Genomic DNA, 14,732 nt, shown 5'->3' on the forward strand with positions numbered 1-14,732 from the left:
CCATGCAGACAGAAGCCACCGGGAACACCTTAGCTGTAAGAGGAATTTTCCTGTGTCATACAGGGAATCACAGACACCATACAAGGACAGTGGGGCTGAGCAGCTCTGATTCAACACACTCTTTCAGACCCACAGTACATCAAGTACCTTGCTTGAGCAAGGCCATAGTAAGAAAGGTGTCAGAAGCTATGAAGCAGATGGATACAGGATAATCTGAACCCCTGGAAGATTTCATCCAGTGCCATGGTAGTCAGGTACAGCATCACGGGCTTTCGTATCTCTTGAAGAATTTTTTTTAGCTTGAACTACGATAACTCTTTTACTACAACTGGCAGCAGCTCCGGATTCCTGTGCTGTGCCCTCCTGTGTAGAACAGATGCATCCAAAGGGAGGGTTTCTTCAGAATCGCAGTGGAACCTGGTGGCAGAGCAGACACGGCAGTGTTTGCATCTCTGACTGGTTTTCACTCTCCCTGCTGTGAAGATTTCAACCACTTTTCCTCCAAACGGGTTTAAAAAGAGTTCATCCAGCCCTGGATGGAAATGCTGGGATCTGAAATGCTGAAGCGTGTGGGTGGGCAGAGTTCTCTCAGCTGCTTATTTTGTAAATGAGAACCAAGAAAATATTTTTGTCTTTAAGATTGGAATTAAAACAAACAAACCAAAGAAATAAAAAGTTATGTAATGGGGTCATCACAAAATTGTTTTCCTTTCAGTATAAACTGCCATAATTAATATTTAATGATAGCAATTGAAGAACTGGTCCCCCCTCAATATAAGCATGAGCCCATCTGTTAACTGTGAATCATGCAAATAATGTGACATCGGGGACTTCAGAGAAGGGTTTAACTGTTTTGCAGCGAGCATTCCCCATACTCTACCCAGTGTGCATTCAGCTTTTTGGTCTGGCTTGAAGGATTTTGTGAGAATTTGGGGAATATCTGTTTATATTTTAAAGATTCTGGAAGTTATGCCTCATGAGTCCCTGCCAGTAGTGAGTTAGTGAATTCTGGAGTCTGTGAGCTCCAGGTTCAGACCAAAATACCATCCTGCATGACAGTGAACGCCAGCTTTAGGACATTTCTGCTGAGGATTTGAATTCTGAAAAGCCTTATACTGATCAGCATTGTAATCATGGTGCTGCCTGGCAAGTTCAGGTAGCACCTTTGACTGTAACAGGAGGAGAGGCACATGTTTTAACACGTGATAGTATCAGAGACCTTCCTCACGTCATCTGTGCTGTGAAAAGCACCTTTCAGGGAATCACATCAAGTTTTAACCCCACAAGCTGTTTTTGCAGGCAGGAATCTGTGTGAAGCCCACAGGAGCCCAAGGACTCTTTGCCTACAGGTTGGCCCAGCTCTGGGTGGGCTGAGACGGCCTTCGTGGTGACAGCGTGGCCAGTGGCTCCAGAGGGACTCACCCACTTGCCCACGGACCAACACTAAGTAACACTGAAGGCCACGCTGTCCACAGCCAGAGCATGGAACCTGCCCGTGGGGAAATGAGATGGGAACAAAGAAAATGAACAAGTGGATTTTCAAGCTTCATCAAGAATTTCCAGAGTTTCAGAAAAAAAAAACAGAGCACCGAAGCACAAAATACACCCATTTCACGCAAATACACAGTTCAGCTGTTGTGTTGATACTGAGGTCCATGCCAAGTCTCTTGGGGACACCAGCCCTGACATGCAGACACGAAGAAGAAAATTCCATGAGCAATTGCCAGCAAATGCTGCAGTGTCCACATGGATTATTTGTCCATCATGCAGAGAAACAACCTAGTCCTGGGAGCCAATCCACTATCTCATTGCTAAAATAAAGCCCAGTTGTTAGTATTTATTGTGCATTGTCAGTCACGTTAAGATCACCTGGTAAGCTGTGCAGATGAGCTGTAAGACAAGCTCAATTGTGAGGGTGAAAAACAAGCACCCATTTCAAGCCACTAAGCCAGAGTGGCTCACTGTCATGCAAGCACCTCTCAGGTTGTATCTTAGCAACTGGCCAGCCAAAAACTGATGCTCAGCACATCTGAAAGCTTCCCCAGGTTTACCTGAAGCTCTTGGGTCTAGAAATTGTGCTGAACTCCCTAAAAATAGGCATTGCTGCAAGAACTGTCCTACTTCAGAGGAAACAGAAATATTCCACAGGAACACAGGATTTAAGTTCTAACCCTGACTCATTGTTCAACTGATTTTTACCAAGGCTCAGGAGGACCATTGTGGGACCTCGATGGAGGGTGGCTGATATGTACTTGCAGTTCAGATCCAGGTGGAAGCTGCTTTTCAGCCGCCCCTTGCTCCACGGGACGTCCATACGCCCCTGCTCAGGGCCAGCTGGCCCTGCCTGAGCCGCCTCTCCTCAGCTTACCTACAGCACTGGAAGTCTCTTCTCTGGGGACCTGCAACACCTTCTTCACAAGCTCACTCATGAAGACGAAGCTCAGGACTGTTTCAGACAGAATTCTGTGCCAGACAATGTCGCCTTTCACGGACAACAGTAAATCAAATTAAAAATACTCCTCAAAATTAGCAGGAACATCAGACCAGCCTGAATTTCTTCAGTTATCTGTGGGAGAATCAGTTTCTATAAATAAACTGAAGCACTGCAGTGTTTTTGATGAAGGAAGTTCAGAACGAAGCCAAATTCTCAAAACACTCCAAAGCCTTTCAAAGGAACAAAACTCTTTGAGTCCAAACGCATGAGCGTTTTCAGACAGATTGCACTGGACAAGACAAGATCGTGTGGGAATGCAGAGAGGGAAAGGCGCTCGGCTTCGCTGGAGCAATGGGCACGTGAGCACAGGCATTTGTGTAGCGCTCAGTATTGACAGATTCTTTATGGTGGAGAGGTACTAATCATTTTTCCCTTTTCGTGAAAAAGAAGTGACACAAAAAGAAGTCAGAACATTTTCTTGTGACCTTTAGTGGCTTAAGCAAGAAACAATCTGCAGGCGACTTTGTTTGCTTTCAAGGTTGCCATTCCATAGACTGCGGTATTTCCCCCTTAAGGCTTATGGCAGCTAGATCTATTTCACATTAATCTGAATGAGCAATAAATATTTGAAAGATTAAACATTCATTCGAGACTCCCGATTCAAAACCTACAGAAACACGATTTTTAAATGTGTTCCATGAGCCTGTTTGTGGTACAGATCATCTATCACTCAGTACCGTGGCTATAAAGACAAAACATATTAAAACAAAAACATTTACAACAGACTCCGCTCTGCGAAGATAAACAGTGCTAAGTGCTGTCACTTGCTCAGCAGCTCTTCCATAGTGACTTACCCTCTTGTTCACAGCACTTGGACAGTTGTAGGTGGAGATTTAGGAACCATCCTGATCTTTGGAAGAACTGCCCAGGCAACCCCCTAGGGCAGTGCCAGCATCTAACTCTCCTCGTGGCAGCGAGGGGCCACCTGGCACCCCTGTGGGTGGCCAGGGCAGGGCTGAGGAAGGCAGGAAAGGCAAAGGATGGGTCTTTTTCCATATAATACACCTAATATCAGCTGGACACCTTGGGAGTTGGACCTTGTGGCCTCTAAGGCTAGAGAGGGGCTGGGTACCTCTTCAAGGAGGTGTCCCATGGGTAGCTACAGAGCCTGTAACAGCCACAAATCTACCAAAAACTGGATGCTTGGCAGTCCTCTTCAACACTGTCTGACTGCACCTCACTGAGGGACTGTGTAACCGTGGAGTGTCTTGAAATACAGAAGTGCTAAGCATGATTATTACTGCCATAAGTAATGAATCCTTGTAGAAGTTCAGAGTGCTGAGCTGATTTCTAAGCCATCTGGTGCAGGTTTCTAGCAGTGTTCTCAGAGGAGAAGTGGGGGAACTCCCCCAGAGCCCTTGGAAAGCTTGTGAAACTCCAAACTCAGCACAACCACTCAGCCAGCCAAACCCTCATCCAGGCGGGGATTAAACACGCAGGCCAAGGAGAGAAATGGTTTTAACAGGAGGAAAGGGAAAGATGGTAATAGAGAAATGGTGAGTTGGTATTAACTGTAACCTCTAAACGACAAGTGGAAAATCTGTGCAAACACACAATACACTTCAGAGGTAACAACTCCAAGTCTGCTTCAATTTAATGCACTTTCTGCCCTTATACTGAAAAATCAGCCATTGCTTCTGTTTTCTCTGTTATCTTTGACACATACACAGGCACCTACCACGTCGTAGCTCTTTCCTGAGCTCCATATACAGCATCTACATCAGCACAAGAGATCTCTGCTTGGCCCTGGCCCTCCCACACATGCAGCCCCACATGATGGAAGGTCGAGGGCTGGAATAACCCGTTCTGGGCTGTGCCTGCTATGAAAGGGATGTGGGGGAGAGCAGCGCACAGCTCTTTCTCCAATCACTGCAGCTGCACTGAAAGCAATTTTTAAAGACGCAAAATATACATTTACTACATTCATAGGATTCATTAATTTGGACAATAGAAGAATCTCTGTAGGAACATACAAATTATACTCACTAACAATCATTCCAAGATATTATTTGCCCCTTGTTAAATGCACATTTCACTCCAAGACCGGTGTGGGACCGTTATGAGAAAGAAGCATAAAATGACCTGATAGAATACTTGAGACACAGGTCAAATAATGTAAAGGAAAGAACCTAACAAGCTCCCTGGTCTTTTGGTCCCAAATTCTTAATGGCTGCTTGAAAAATTACTTTCACTGGGTTCGTATCTCCATGTATTTCCAAGGGAATTTGTACAAATTCATTTTATGTAGCACAAATTTGTCATTGATTGGCCCAAAAATTTACATAGAGAGAGAGAGCCTTACATACATCTCCACAATTCAGGAATCCAGCAATCAGTCAGTCACGCATTCATCAGCCTCAGCTGGTACAAATTGCGGCATTATCTAAAATTCATCTGTCTTCATTATACCCTGCTACAAATGAAACAAGAAATCCAGCAAACAGCAGCTCGATCCTACAAAGAGAGAGATAATGTACTGCAAAATCAACACAGGAAAGAAAAGCTGAGCAGAGCAGCTGGATTGCATGGGCAGGGAGGGAGAGCCATTCATTTCAGCTCTGCTCATTAGCGTCACACAGAAAGCAGAGTCGCAGGATTTCAAGACGTCTGTCTCTTCTGGGTCGCATAACTCAGCCAGCAATATAATTCCTGGTTAAACAGAGCTCTTACTTGTTTCTTCTTAAATAAGAGGACATGTACCCAAGGTTTAGAGGTGCTATCCTGTAGTTTGTTGGTAAAGCAGTAATTGTACAGACTCCAAGGAAAAATACACAGTCTTCCTTCTGGTTTATCACTGTACTTTCATTCCTATGCAGCTAGCAGGGAACTGTAGCATAGACTGCAACACTGGACACTGCACACGATATTACAACAAAGGAAATCTGAAATAAAATCAGCAATCAAAGCTGTCTTACAAGTCTTGGTTTTCAGAGAGTTGGTCCCACCACAAAAGCATGGAGGAATTGTATTTTTTTTTCCCAGGGCCTACATTTTATTTATCTAAGTAGTGCTGCTTTGCAATAATACACTGTGCTTGTTAGCTCCAGAGATGGAAGCCCTTAGAGAGATGGATTTATAATACATCCCTCCACCCCAGGAGGATGAAAGAGTTGTGCAGCTCTGGGGTTCATTACCCTTTGGCCATGGGGGAGCAGAGACGGAGAGCTATTCTGAGACAGTTTTGAGATTGTCTCCATTTTGTCACACAGAAAGCTGCAGAGAAAGAATGAACTTGTCCCCCCGTGTGGGACCCACTTTTCAGAGGGGAACCTTGCTCCCACACAGGCCATGAAACAAAACCTGGAGGCACTGGGAATTAACACAAGCCAAGTGGCCAGTATGTGCCTATGGGTCGGTTTCAGCGCATGAGGTGCCTCCAGCCAGCCCACTTGCTGGGGCATGAGGGATATGGACATGGGAAATACAGCTGCATGCAGCTGTACACAGCTCAGTGCTCAGAGCTGCAAACTGCAGCTGCTCCATCCCTGTGCTGGTCACCTCCAGCTGTGCTCCACTGCTGGGGAAACCTTGGGCTCACTTCAATACACCCCAAACTGACATCTGTCCCCAAAAGATGGAGCTGCCCTGCATAGAGCAAAGGAAATCTTGTTCCCCATCACCCTTCTGAAACACGCACACAACTAAAATTGTAGTAGTTCATTGATACAGTTTACCCTAATTTGTGTCGTAACTGGAACAGCATCACAAAACACCCTTACTGTCAGCTGGGGGGAGCTAAGAAATGCAGATCAGAAGCTACGGCAATCAGAGGAATTAGGCTCCTTTCGGTTCTCACCCAAGCTTTGGCTCCTTCTGCCTCATTTCTGTGGTGCCTTGTAGGTTGATCTGTGCTTCACATGTATATAAATTGGCGAAAATCATTTTTGCCCATAATGCTGCAAGTTGGGGTTATGGTCACTCATGCCAAGTTTCAAACTACTCAGGACCCGTAAACTAAACCAGCCACACAGCCCTTCCCAAACCACCAGACAGCACAGGGACAAAATAACATCAAAAGCTCCAATGCCAAAAAACAATGCTTGGGGACTATTCTGAGGGTCCCAGCTGTAAAGTGACACTTGTCCATGGCTCCAGACAGGAGCACAGCTGGGAGCCCTCACCAGACAACCCTTCCCAAGGGGCATAAAACAAAAAGCCTTTTCATCTTTCAGAAAACCGGAGAGAGAAACTGATATCCTGTCCTCCTGGCTCATGTCTTCCTCCACAATTAGCAGGCAGCTCAGTCTCGTTTACCACTTGCAAGCACGAAAGGGTTAAGATGAACCTTGCACAAAGTTTGCTGCGAGCTCAGCTCCCAGCCTCCCTCCCTTCCCTGCTGCCGAGACCAGACGCAGCAGCGCTGGAGCGCTACCGATCCGCTCCGCTCCAAGCCGTGCCGACCGCTGCTGCGGGAGAGGACTTGCTGTCTCCAGCCAAGCAGCGAAGCCCGTGAAGATCAGGCTCCTCACCCTCTTCTCCTATCGCCTGCGAAGAAAGGGCATCAGCAGTGATGCTGTTCAGTTAGACTGACAGTTGACATCTCAAGAGTGGGAATAAGAACTACCCCTGTCAGTGAACCATGTGAATTCAAGAGCGGAGGAGAAGAAAGCGCACTCGGCATGTCGCTGAAAAGACAATATCCTGACTCCAGCAAATCTTCTCTGCGCAAACCCCACTCTCTGGGAGGAGATGTTCCTAGATAAATCGCCTGCGAGCTCGTGGTCTGAACCAGCTGCTCTAGTGCCTGGTTCCAACAGCCCTGCCTGCTCTGAAAGGTAACTACGCTTTATTCTGTTCTCTTCCTATGCACTACCACAGCGGAGACACCGACATACCATCTTGCACTTCAGCATGAGAACAAAAAATACCGTTTGCCATTGAAAGAAGAGACATCCCCTCTTTCCTGTCTCTCAGATCCTCCCTGGAGAAAATGCAAGCTGGACAGAATTGATACTTTAATGCTTTGTTCTCATTTCTTCAGTGCCGTTTTTTTTTCCCTCTAAAGATCACCTAGACAGAACACACCTGGTACTGGCTGTGTTCAAAACCAAACCTTTCTATGACTGCCAGTCAGTTCAGTGCAGTTTAAATTAACAGCCTTGAAAAAGCTACACAAGTAATTGTTCTGTTCTGTCCCACTTACCTCTTTATAGTAGTTTTAGTATCGGGTGGAAAAGCAAAAGAGAACTTGGAAAAGTTGCTTGCACTTTCAGAGATACCTTGCTGGCAAGTGGCACTTAAAAGGAATGAGAGTAAAAGGAAGAGAGTAGGCAAGATGAGACATTTACTGCAGCTGCAAGATCAGTTTGTATTGTCCGTCTGCACCGTTTTGAGGAAAATAATTCTTTTTCTTTGCTCCTCTGTGACCTACAAAGGTGCAGAGCAGGGCCATGCAGGCTTCATTAAAACTCCCCAAACCTGATAGCTGCAGCGAGAGGATGGCAATTTCATGAACTTCTGGCTCATGAATTTCCTGTCTCAGTGACACACTCTGAGAAGTAACCTTTCTGTGGTTTTACACGAGGCTTCTACTTTCATTAGTGGTTTTTATTACATTAAATATGTTGGTTTGGGTTTTTTTAAATAGTTGCTTAAAAGCAAGCACAAACTGATTTAAAAAAAGAAGTGTCTGCTTGGAATCAACCTGTACCCACTGAGCATCAGTGAACACTAATGGTGCTTGGCACCTCTCAGAAATGGGAGTATTGTCCAGCCAGAGCAGAATGACGAAGTCTTAGTCAATAACTCAGATCCCAGGGAGCGTGGGCTCTGCTTACACTGCTCTGCTCTATTACTTCTACTTACGGTCTCTGTCCACAGACTTGAGGTGGTCTCAGGGTACCAGTGAGGTTTGCCTCCTGTAATCTGAGTCATACAAAGTTATAGTGCTGACCTGCTTGATACACAGTTTTTTCAGAATCTTTGGGTAGCACTTGTTTCCACAGGACCTTGGTCTCCAGAGTCTTTAAACTCCTATTCCTTAACGGGGAGTGCACAAAGCTAAATATACTAATATCCAAAAAGATGCTGCTCAGTGAGATCATTGGTAGATTGAAAGGTAAAAAACTTTGGGGTTGCCTGAAGCTCCTGAATTATTTCTGGCTCATTTCTGGAAAAAAAAATGTAGTCAATTTCACAGCTTTCAATAGTCTGAATAGTTGATTGCTCCTGACAATTTATAGTTGAAACTAAAGAAAAAAAAGTTGCACTGACTCCCCATTGTCAATATTTTTTACAATTAATCTGCTCCTTTTATCAATAAATGCCCAGCTGAGCTTTGTTAATTCAACGTCTTGGTTTGCAGGTAATTATTGAGCTTCAGACTAATGTCCTTAGCATTCTGCAGTCTAGTTTTATGAAGTATGTGAAGCCATTAGGCTCTATGCTCTTTAAGGAGAGAAATTAGCACTGGCTTTTGCTCTTGGTAAGACAGCAGATGAGATGGGCAAAGACATTGCTCTGTACTTTAACTCACACAAGTGGCAGATCCCAGACTGATTGCATATTGGGGAAAAAAAAAAAAAAGAAGAGGTTTAATATGGCCAGTAACCTTCACGCCCTTTATTTCCCACCTGCTGTGTAACGTAAGAATATTCTTCATGGGGTAAGAATTTCCATTTATAGGTTTGAAGTGTGAAAATCAGCGTTATTGCCCTATAATTGAGAGCAGAAGTGCCTGGCTGCAACACAACCTTCATTTTCATGGCGGATGCTTCCAAACCTGCTGCCAGAATAAGTGGCTCCAAAGGGGTTGGGTCAGCCCCTGGGAAAATGCTGAGCAGCCCTTTCCTACCATGTTTGCCCACACCCTCCTGCATGAAGCACAGCACCCACTGCCCACACAGGACTGCAGGAGTCAAATCCCCAGGCAATTTTTTTCAATCAGCAATTTGGCCCAGCTTAGCCAGCCTATTACTAAGGAGAATCTGGCCCAATATTCCCTAGACTGGATCAATGTTATCTCAAATGCTTTGATACTGAAAAAGGTATTGCAGGAGCTGAGAGGTAAAGAGGTGACAATCCCCAGTGTCCCTTCTCCAGTGTCTCAGCACATCAGATGTTTGCCCATCACATGAGCCAAAGCGGGTCTGTCTTGCCTGTAACGAAAGCCCGAATATCAGCTCCTTGATGACTCAGGCCTCCATATTTCAACCACCTCTCTCTGAAGAACAGCAAGATGATGTTCCCATCAGTGCATGGGGAGAACATAACCAAACTTTGACAATAAAGCAGCCATGTTTTACAAACCGAAGGCCCGTGAAAGTCAAAATGTTTTGCAGCAATATGTCTTTTAGATGAAATCTTTATCTAAAAGCATCAGAGCATCAATGACTTTGAACTAATGTTTCATTTTAATCTGACTACCATAGTATATTAATATCTTAATATTACTGTATTTACATCTCATGTAGGTATGTATGTTGTGAAAGTTATAAAAGACCACATTGCTTTGTTCATTTTTACTTCATCTAAAACCAAAATTCTGGTCTTATCAAAGCAGAACATGATGCTTTTGGATGCAGCATTTACAGCAAATTTTTGGCATTTATGCTTTCTGTTTCCAGCTGGAAGAATTGAAAATGCTAAAATATTAAGATTCCCTCCATTTCTAGCAAGTTCTCCAAGGAGGTGAGTGAAGTGTCATATACTGCAAAGTTGCCCCAGTGGGACAGGGATGGCTCTGGACACCTGCCAGGTGCACCCGGCCTCTGAAGCAGCGGTTCCTGATATACAATGAATGGATTAATATCTTGCCTTCCTCTGTGACATCTAATTCCATAGACCATGGGGCCTTCTCTTACCCATAAGTAATGAATGTTACTAGAGGAGACCTTAACAATGGTCTTTATATACTTGGTGCTTCTCCTGATCCCAAGGTGTCTCACAGGAACATGACAAGGGTTTTCTTATCTATTTGTTATAAAGATAACACACATAGTCTGGGCTATTTTGGTACCTAGTTTCACTTTTCTCTCTCATTTTTCTTCTTTTAGGAAGCCAACTTTTTGACCGTTCCTAATGAGAAACTCAAAAGTCCGTATTCTTTAAGCAAGTACCAATAGCTCTGGATTAGGAGAGAAGCAAAGCAGAAAACAACCTCCCCAGCTCATACAAGGATAAACCACCTACTGTGGGAGGAGCTGGCAGAAAGCTGACTCTGGAAAGACCAAATCTGTGCAAACCTTTGCGGCTCAGTTGGAGAGAAGGACCAAAGCTTTTCACCTACCAAAGGAGCTGACCTACCAACAGAAGGACCAGTGCATTTTCAGGACAAAATAAAAGCCAGATGGAGGTGTAAAACAGAAGTCTGACGCTTGTTGTCATTGTAATAGCAACTTCCAAAATTATTTGTAAAGGCCTGTCTCATGCAGTCTGCTTAACTGTGTGAACCAGCAGTCTTGAGACCAAGAGCATGGGGCATTTCTTGCTGGAGCCATTGTGCCATGCGTCCTAAGCTTCCTCTCTTGACCTCCTTTGTGAGCCTGGGGAAGGAAGACAGGAAATCTAAAGGTAAATAAGGAAAATGGACCAAAGCTGACAGAGAGCAATGACTGAGATTTATTTCCAATTCCGTGGAAACCTGACTGGTCGCAGTCACTTTCCAACTCTGGCTACAGAAGTAGACACAACGGCAGATAAATATTCCGGCCTCTATGTGTACGTGGGATTGTTCCTAACGCTTCTGGCTATCCTTCTCATATTGCTCTTCTCCGTGCTCTTGCGCCTGAAGCACGTTGTTTCCCCTATCACCACCTCTCCAGAGAGCACTGAGAACATCCAGCAGTTCACAGATGTGGAAATGCACAGCAGGATTCCTACCACTTAGAGACACCAAAGCAACGGGGGCTCTGCGCTTGTGAAACAGCAAAATGGTGGGAGAAAGAATCTCTGCCTGCCTGTTGAGCCCTACAACTTGTTGCACAACCAGCAACGGCAGCACAGACTACCTGGACAACGTCACACAGCTCAGACTGACTGGCTGGGAGCCACTGGCCGTGGACACTACAGGCAACATGTGTGCAACAGCCTCAATAAAATTTACTTACAGAAATCTACTGCTGTCAGGAAAGACTGATATCCCCCTAAAAGCCCTTGCAGAAAATGGTAAAAGCCACAATAACGACAGCCAAAAACCCAAAGAGACACGTACGAGACTGTGTCCTGGAGTCTGTATTTGCTGACCTCTCTCTCTGCCCTTAAATTCCTTGTTTGTGAAAAGAGTTAAATGAAAAATGTTAAGTGGTGTAAGCGCGAAGAGCACACAGGGCACGTACAGAAATTACTGGTGGTGTGGAAATTCTCAGGTATTTCTCCCCTTCAAGAAGGAAAGCCTTGAACTTCTTTTTTTCCACTTGAATGGTGGATTTACACAACGGAGTTTCAGAAGTATACAAATGTTTCATCACCTGCTGGAACTATTGGTTTCTGCCATTAAAAACCATACAGGGAATAGTTGCATTCAGGATATCAGAAAGAGACAGAACATTTAAAGAGGAAAAAAATAAAGATAACATTTAACAAAGGTTTAAAATAAAAACAAAGCATCAGCAGGAAACGAGCAGCAGGAGAGAAAAAATGTTAAGACACTCTACCTCTCTTCCTTTGCTCTCCATTACATGAACTGAGCTGAATACCAACATGTCCATGCATTTCACCCTTCCCAGTATCACTCAGTAATTAAAATGCAGTGTAAAGTTTGTGAGTCAAATGGACATTGTTCTCCTAATAGACTCAAATTCATAACATTTCCTCCCAGGTCTGTGTTGGGTTTTCTTTCTCAGAAGACAGACGGACTCTGCCAAAGCTTTCTTTGTTTTGCTCCAAGGAAAGCTGAAGAAATGCCATGGCCTGGCACTGCGATAACGAATACTGTCAACAGCTTTGGACATCGACTAGCAGGCAACATGCAGATAGAAAGTAAACTCACTTAGCACTATAAAATAGGACTGGATTCAAATATCCCAGCAGATCATTTGGAACAGCAAGGAAAAAAATGTTTACTTAAATTGATGAAACAACAATCTCACCCAATCCTCTTGCCTATGAATGATATAGAGATAGACTTTGCTTCTGTGGATGGGAAAGATGGAGTAAAATATGGCATATCACTTCTGGGAGAGCCACTGCCTCTTACAGGAAAACCTTGAGCAAGATTGTTCCAGCTACATCTCTAAAGGGCATGAATTTTACCCAGCTTATCTTCAAGACAGCTTAGTGTAACAATCCTTTGGTGCTTTCCGCCTTTATATAATTTGCCAATTCTCCCCTTTCAAGGGCTTGCAAAGTGTAAACTCCCCATACAAAAACAGTGCTAAAATTAGAGATGACACTGACTCCGTGGACTTGTGATAGTAACAAGAAACTGTTTCTCAAATGCTTTGTGTCCAACAGGTTCTTTATTTACCTTTAAAGATGTACATATGGGTGAGCTGTTTGGACTTAGGAATATGGCTTTTACAGCTGATAGTGTGTGGGGGGGAAGCAGAATGAAAAGTAACATCCATACCAGGATACAGCTAATCCATGGGCAGGACTAATGCTTTTCTCCCTGAAGTATTCAGTATGAAACTATTTAAAAATTGCTTCCTTATATTGAATAGCACCTTTATACTCCATTAACCTCCACCCCAGCAGGTTTAATCTCTGAAATAGCAGGGTGACTGTGTAAGCAAACGATGCACTCAGCCACATCTCCCCGTGGCACCCTTGGTGGTTTACCTGGACAAGAAGGCAGGAGGCAGGTTGTCCACCTGGGGACAGCACACAGATGCCACCAGGCAGGGTGGTGGCTTCACAGCCCATCTGAAGCCTGTCTCCTCAAGGGCTGCTGCTCTCAGTACTGCACAAGAGCCCAAATTTGGTGTGACAATTTAGACATTAATCCAACGAAGACAGATGGCTACTGAGTTAGTCACTGATATTTAAATTTCACAAAAATCTATGCAGATCAAGTTGGCTTGGTATGTGTTGTTCATTCAACCATCATGAGGCAGACTAGCCCAGGCTCAATGTCTGGCCTCTCAATTTTCTTGATTCAAAAGCTACAATTTACATACACCATAAATATTCTAACATACTAAATCAGCAACAAAACCACATTAGCCTTCCAGCACAACTCTCTGTGGAAAAGCCTTGTTTCCAAAAAGCTGCAGGATGGATTCAAATATTGACATAAAATACCAGATCTACTAATGGAAAAAGACAGTATCAGAATCTAAGATAGGACCCAAATTCTGATTGCTCTGATCTCAGCTGAAAAGCCCCCCAGAGCAGGTGTCAAGACTGTTTCCTTCCTTCATACTAAAGAACATTCAGAAAAGTCTCACAACCCTTTAGAACTTATTCAGTAAGTGTACTGTAAATAGAAGAGCAATCACTTTATATATATCATTACATTACATTACATTGTATCTTTGGGCAGACTGTATATTTCTATTTAATACTGCTAAGGAAGGCAGCCCTATCTTCTAACACTAAAATGACAAGTTTTCCTTTCTAAAGCTTCATTTCACACAAAGTATCTATCCCACTTGATACATCTACAGTCCCAGAGGCACTGTGAGTACCTCACTGGTCTGTACAATGCCAGCAAATGTTAAAGCTTTTCCCATGGAGAAACAGAAGAATGCCTTTTCCCTTTTTTAATTTTCATTTGTAATGTGCAAGACCTGATGTCCCTGAGAAAAAAGACTCTTGAGATGTGTTGACCTGTGTTTACCGGGTGGGCTTTAGTGGACTTCGGCATCCTTTGGCTATAAGGACTGGCAACTGGAACTTTTGCATGGATTTGCTGAATCCTGGAGAACTGCAGGTGTCACATCCATACCCTTCCCTCCAACAGCCTGTTTCCTTCCCACTCATCCATCTGCTACAGAAAATTAGGGGGGGGGTTACAAAAATAAAGAGACATACCACTATAAATGGTGAGTCATTGACTGCTCTGTGCTATTCCCAGGTCTGGACGTGGGAGACCAGCTCATAGGCAGAAATACGCTCAAGCGGTGCCGCTCATTTCAAAGTAATTGTTGGCCTCACGGGGCATCTGTGTAAGAAGACCCCCTACCAGTCCGTGTAAATATTACCCGAGTCAGGACAGTTTGCTCTCATCTCTACTCCTATCTTAGGCACTGGAAACAAACGGGACTAGTTAGTAAATTCATCACCTCCTCCATTCCATACCTGCGGGGGAAGACAGCAGCAAAACAAGTGTTGTTCTGCAGGAGCAGCAAAATGCCTG

General features: G+C 44.2%; 1 protein-coding gene across 1 annotated transcript; it reads left to right on the plus strand.

Annotated features, from left to right (window-relative positions):
• Positions 1 to 6,948: 6,948 nt before the first annotated feature.
• Positions 6,949 to 14,399, plus strand: SERTM2 (serine rich and transmembrane domain containing 2). Its single transcript, XM_082061857.1, has 2 exons — positions 6,949 to 7,269; positions 10,489 to 14,399. Exon 2 carries the CDS (start codon positions 11,043 to 11,045, stop codon positions 11,319 to 11,321), a length of 279 nt encoding a protein of 92 aa, XP_081917983.1. The 5' UTR covers positions 6,949 to 7,269; positions 10,489 to 11,042; the 3' UTR covers positions 11,322 to 14,399.
• Positions 14,400 to 14,732: the final 333 nt, after the last annotated feature.

This window comes from Streptopelia decaocto (genome assembly GCF_964273445.1).
Source record: "Streptopelia decaocto genome assembly, chromosome: 10".
Taxonomy (NCBI): Eukaryota; Metazoa; Chordata; class Aves; order Columbiformes; family Columbidae; genus Streptopelia; species Streptopelia decaocto.

What these genes read in the sequence shown, in the direction of transcription:
- SERTM2 (XM_082061857.1), top strand. Translation starts at nt 11,043, where the DNA reads ATGACTGAGATTTATTTCCAATTCCGTGGAAACCTGACTGGTCGCAGT.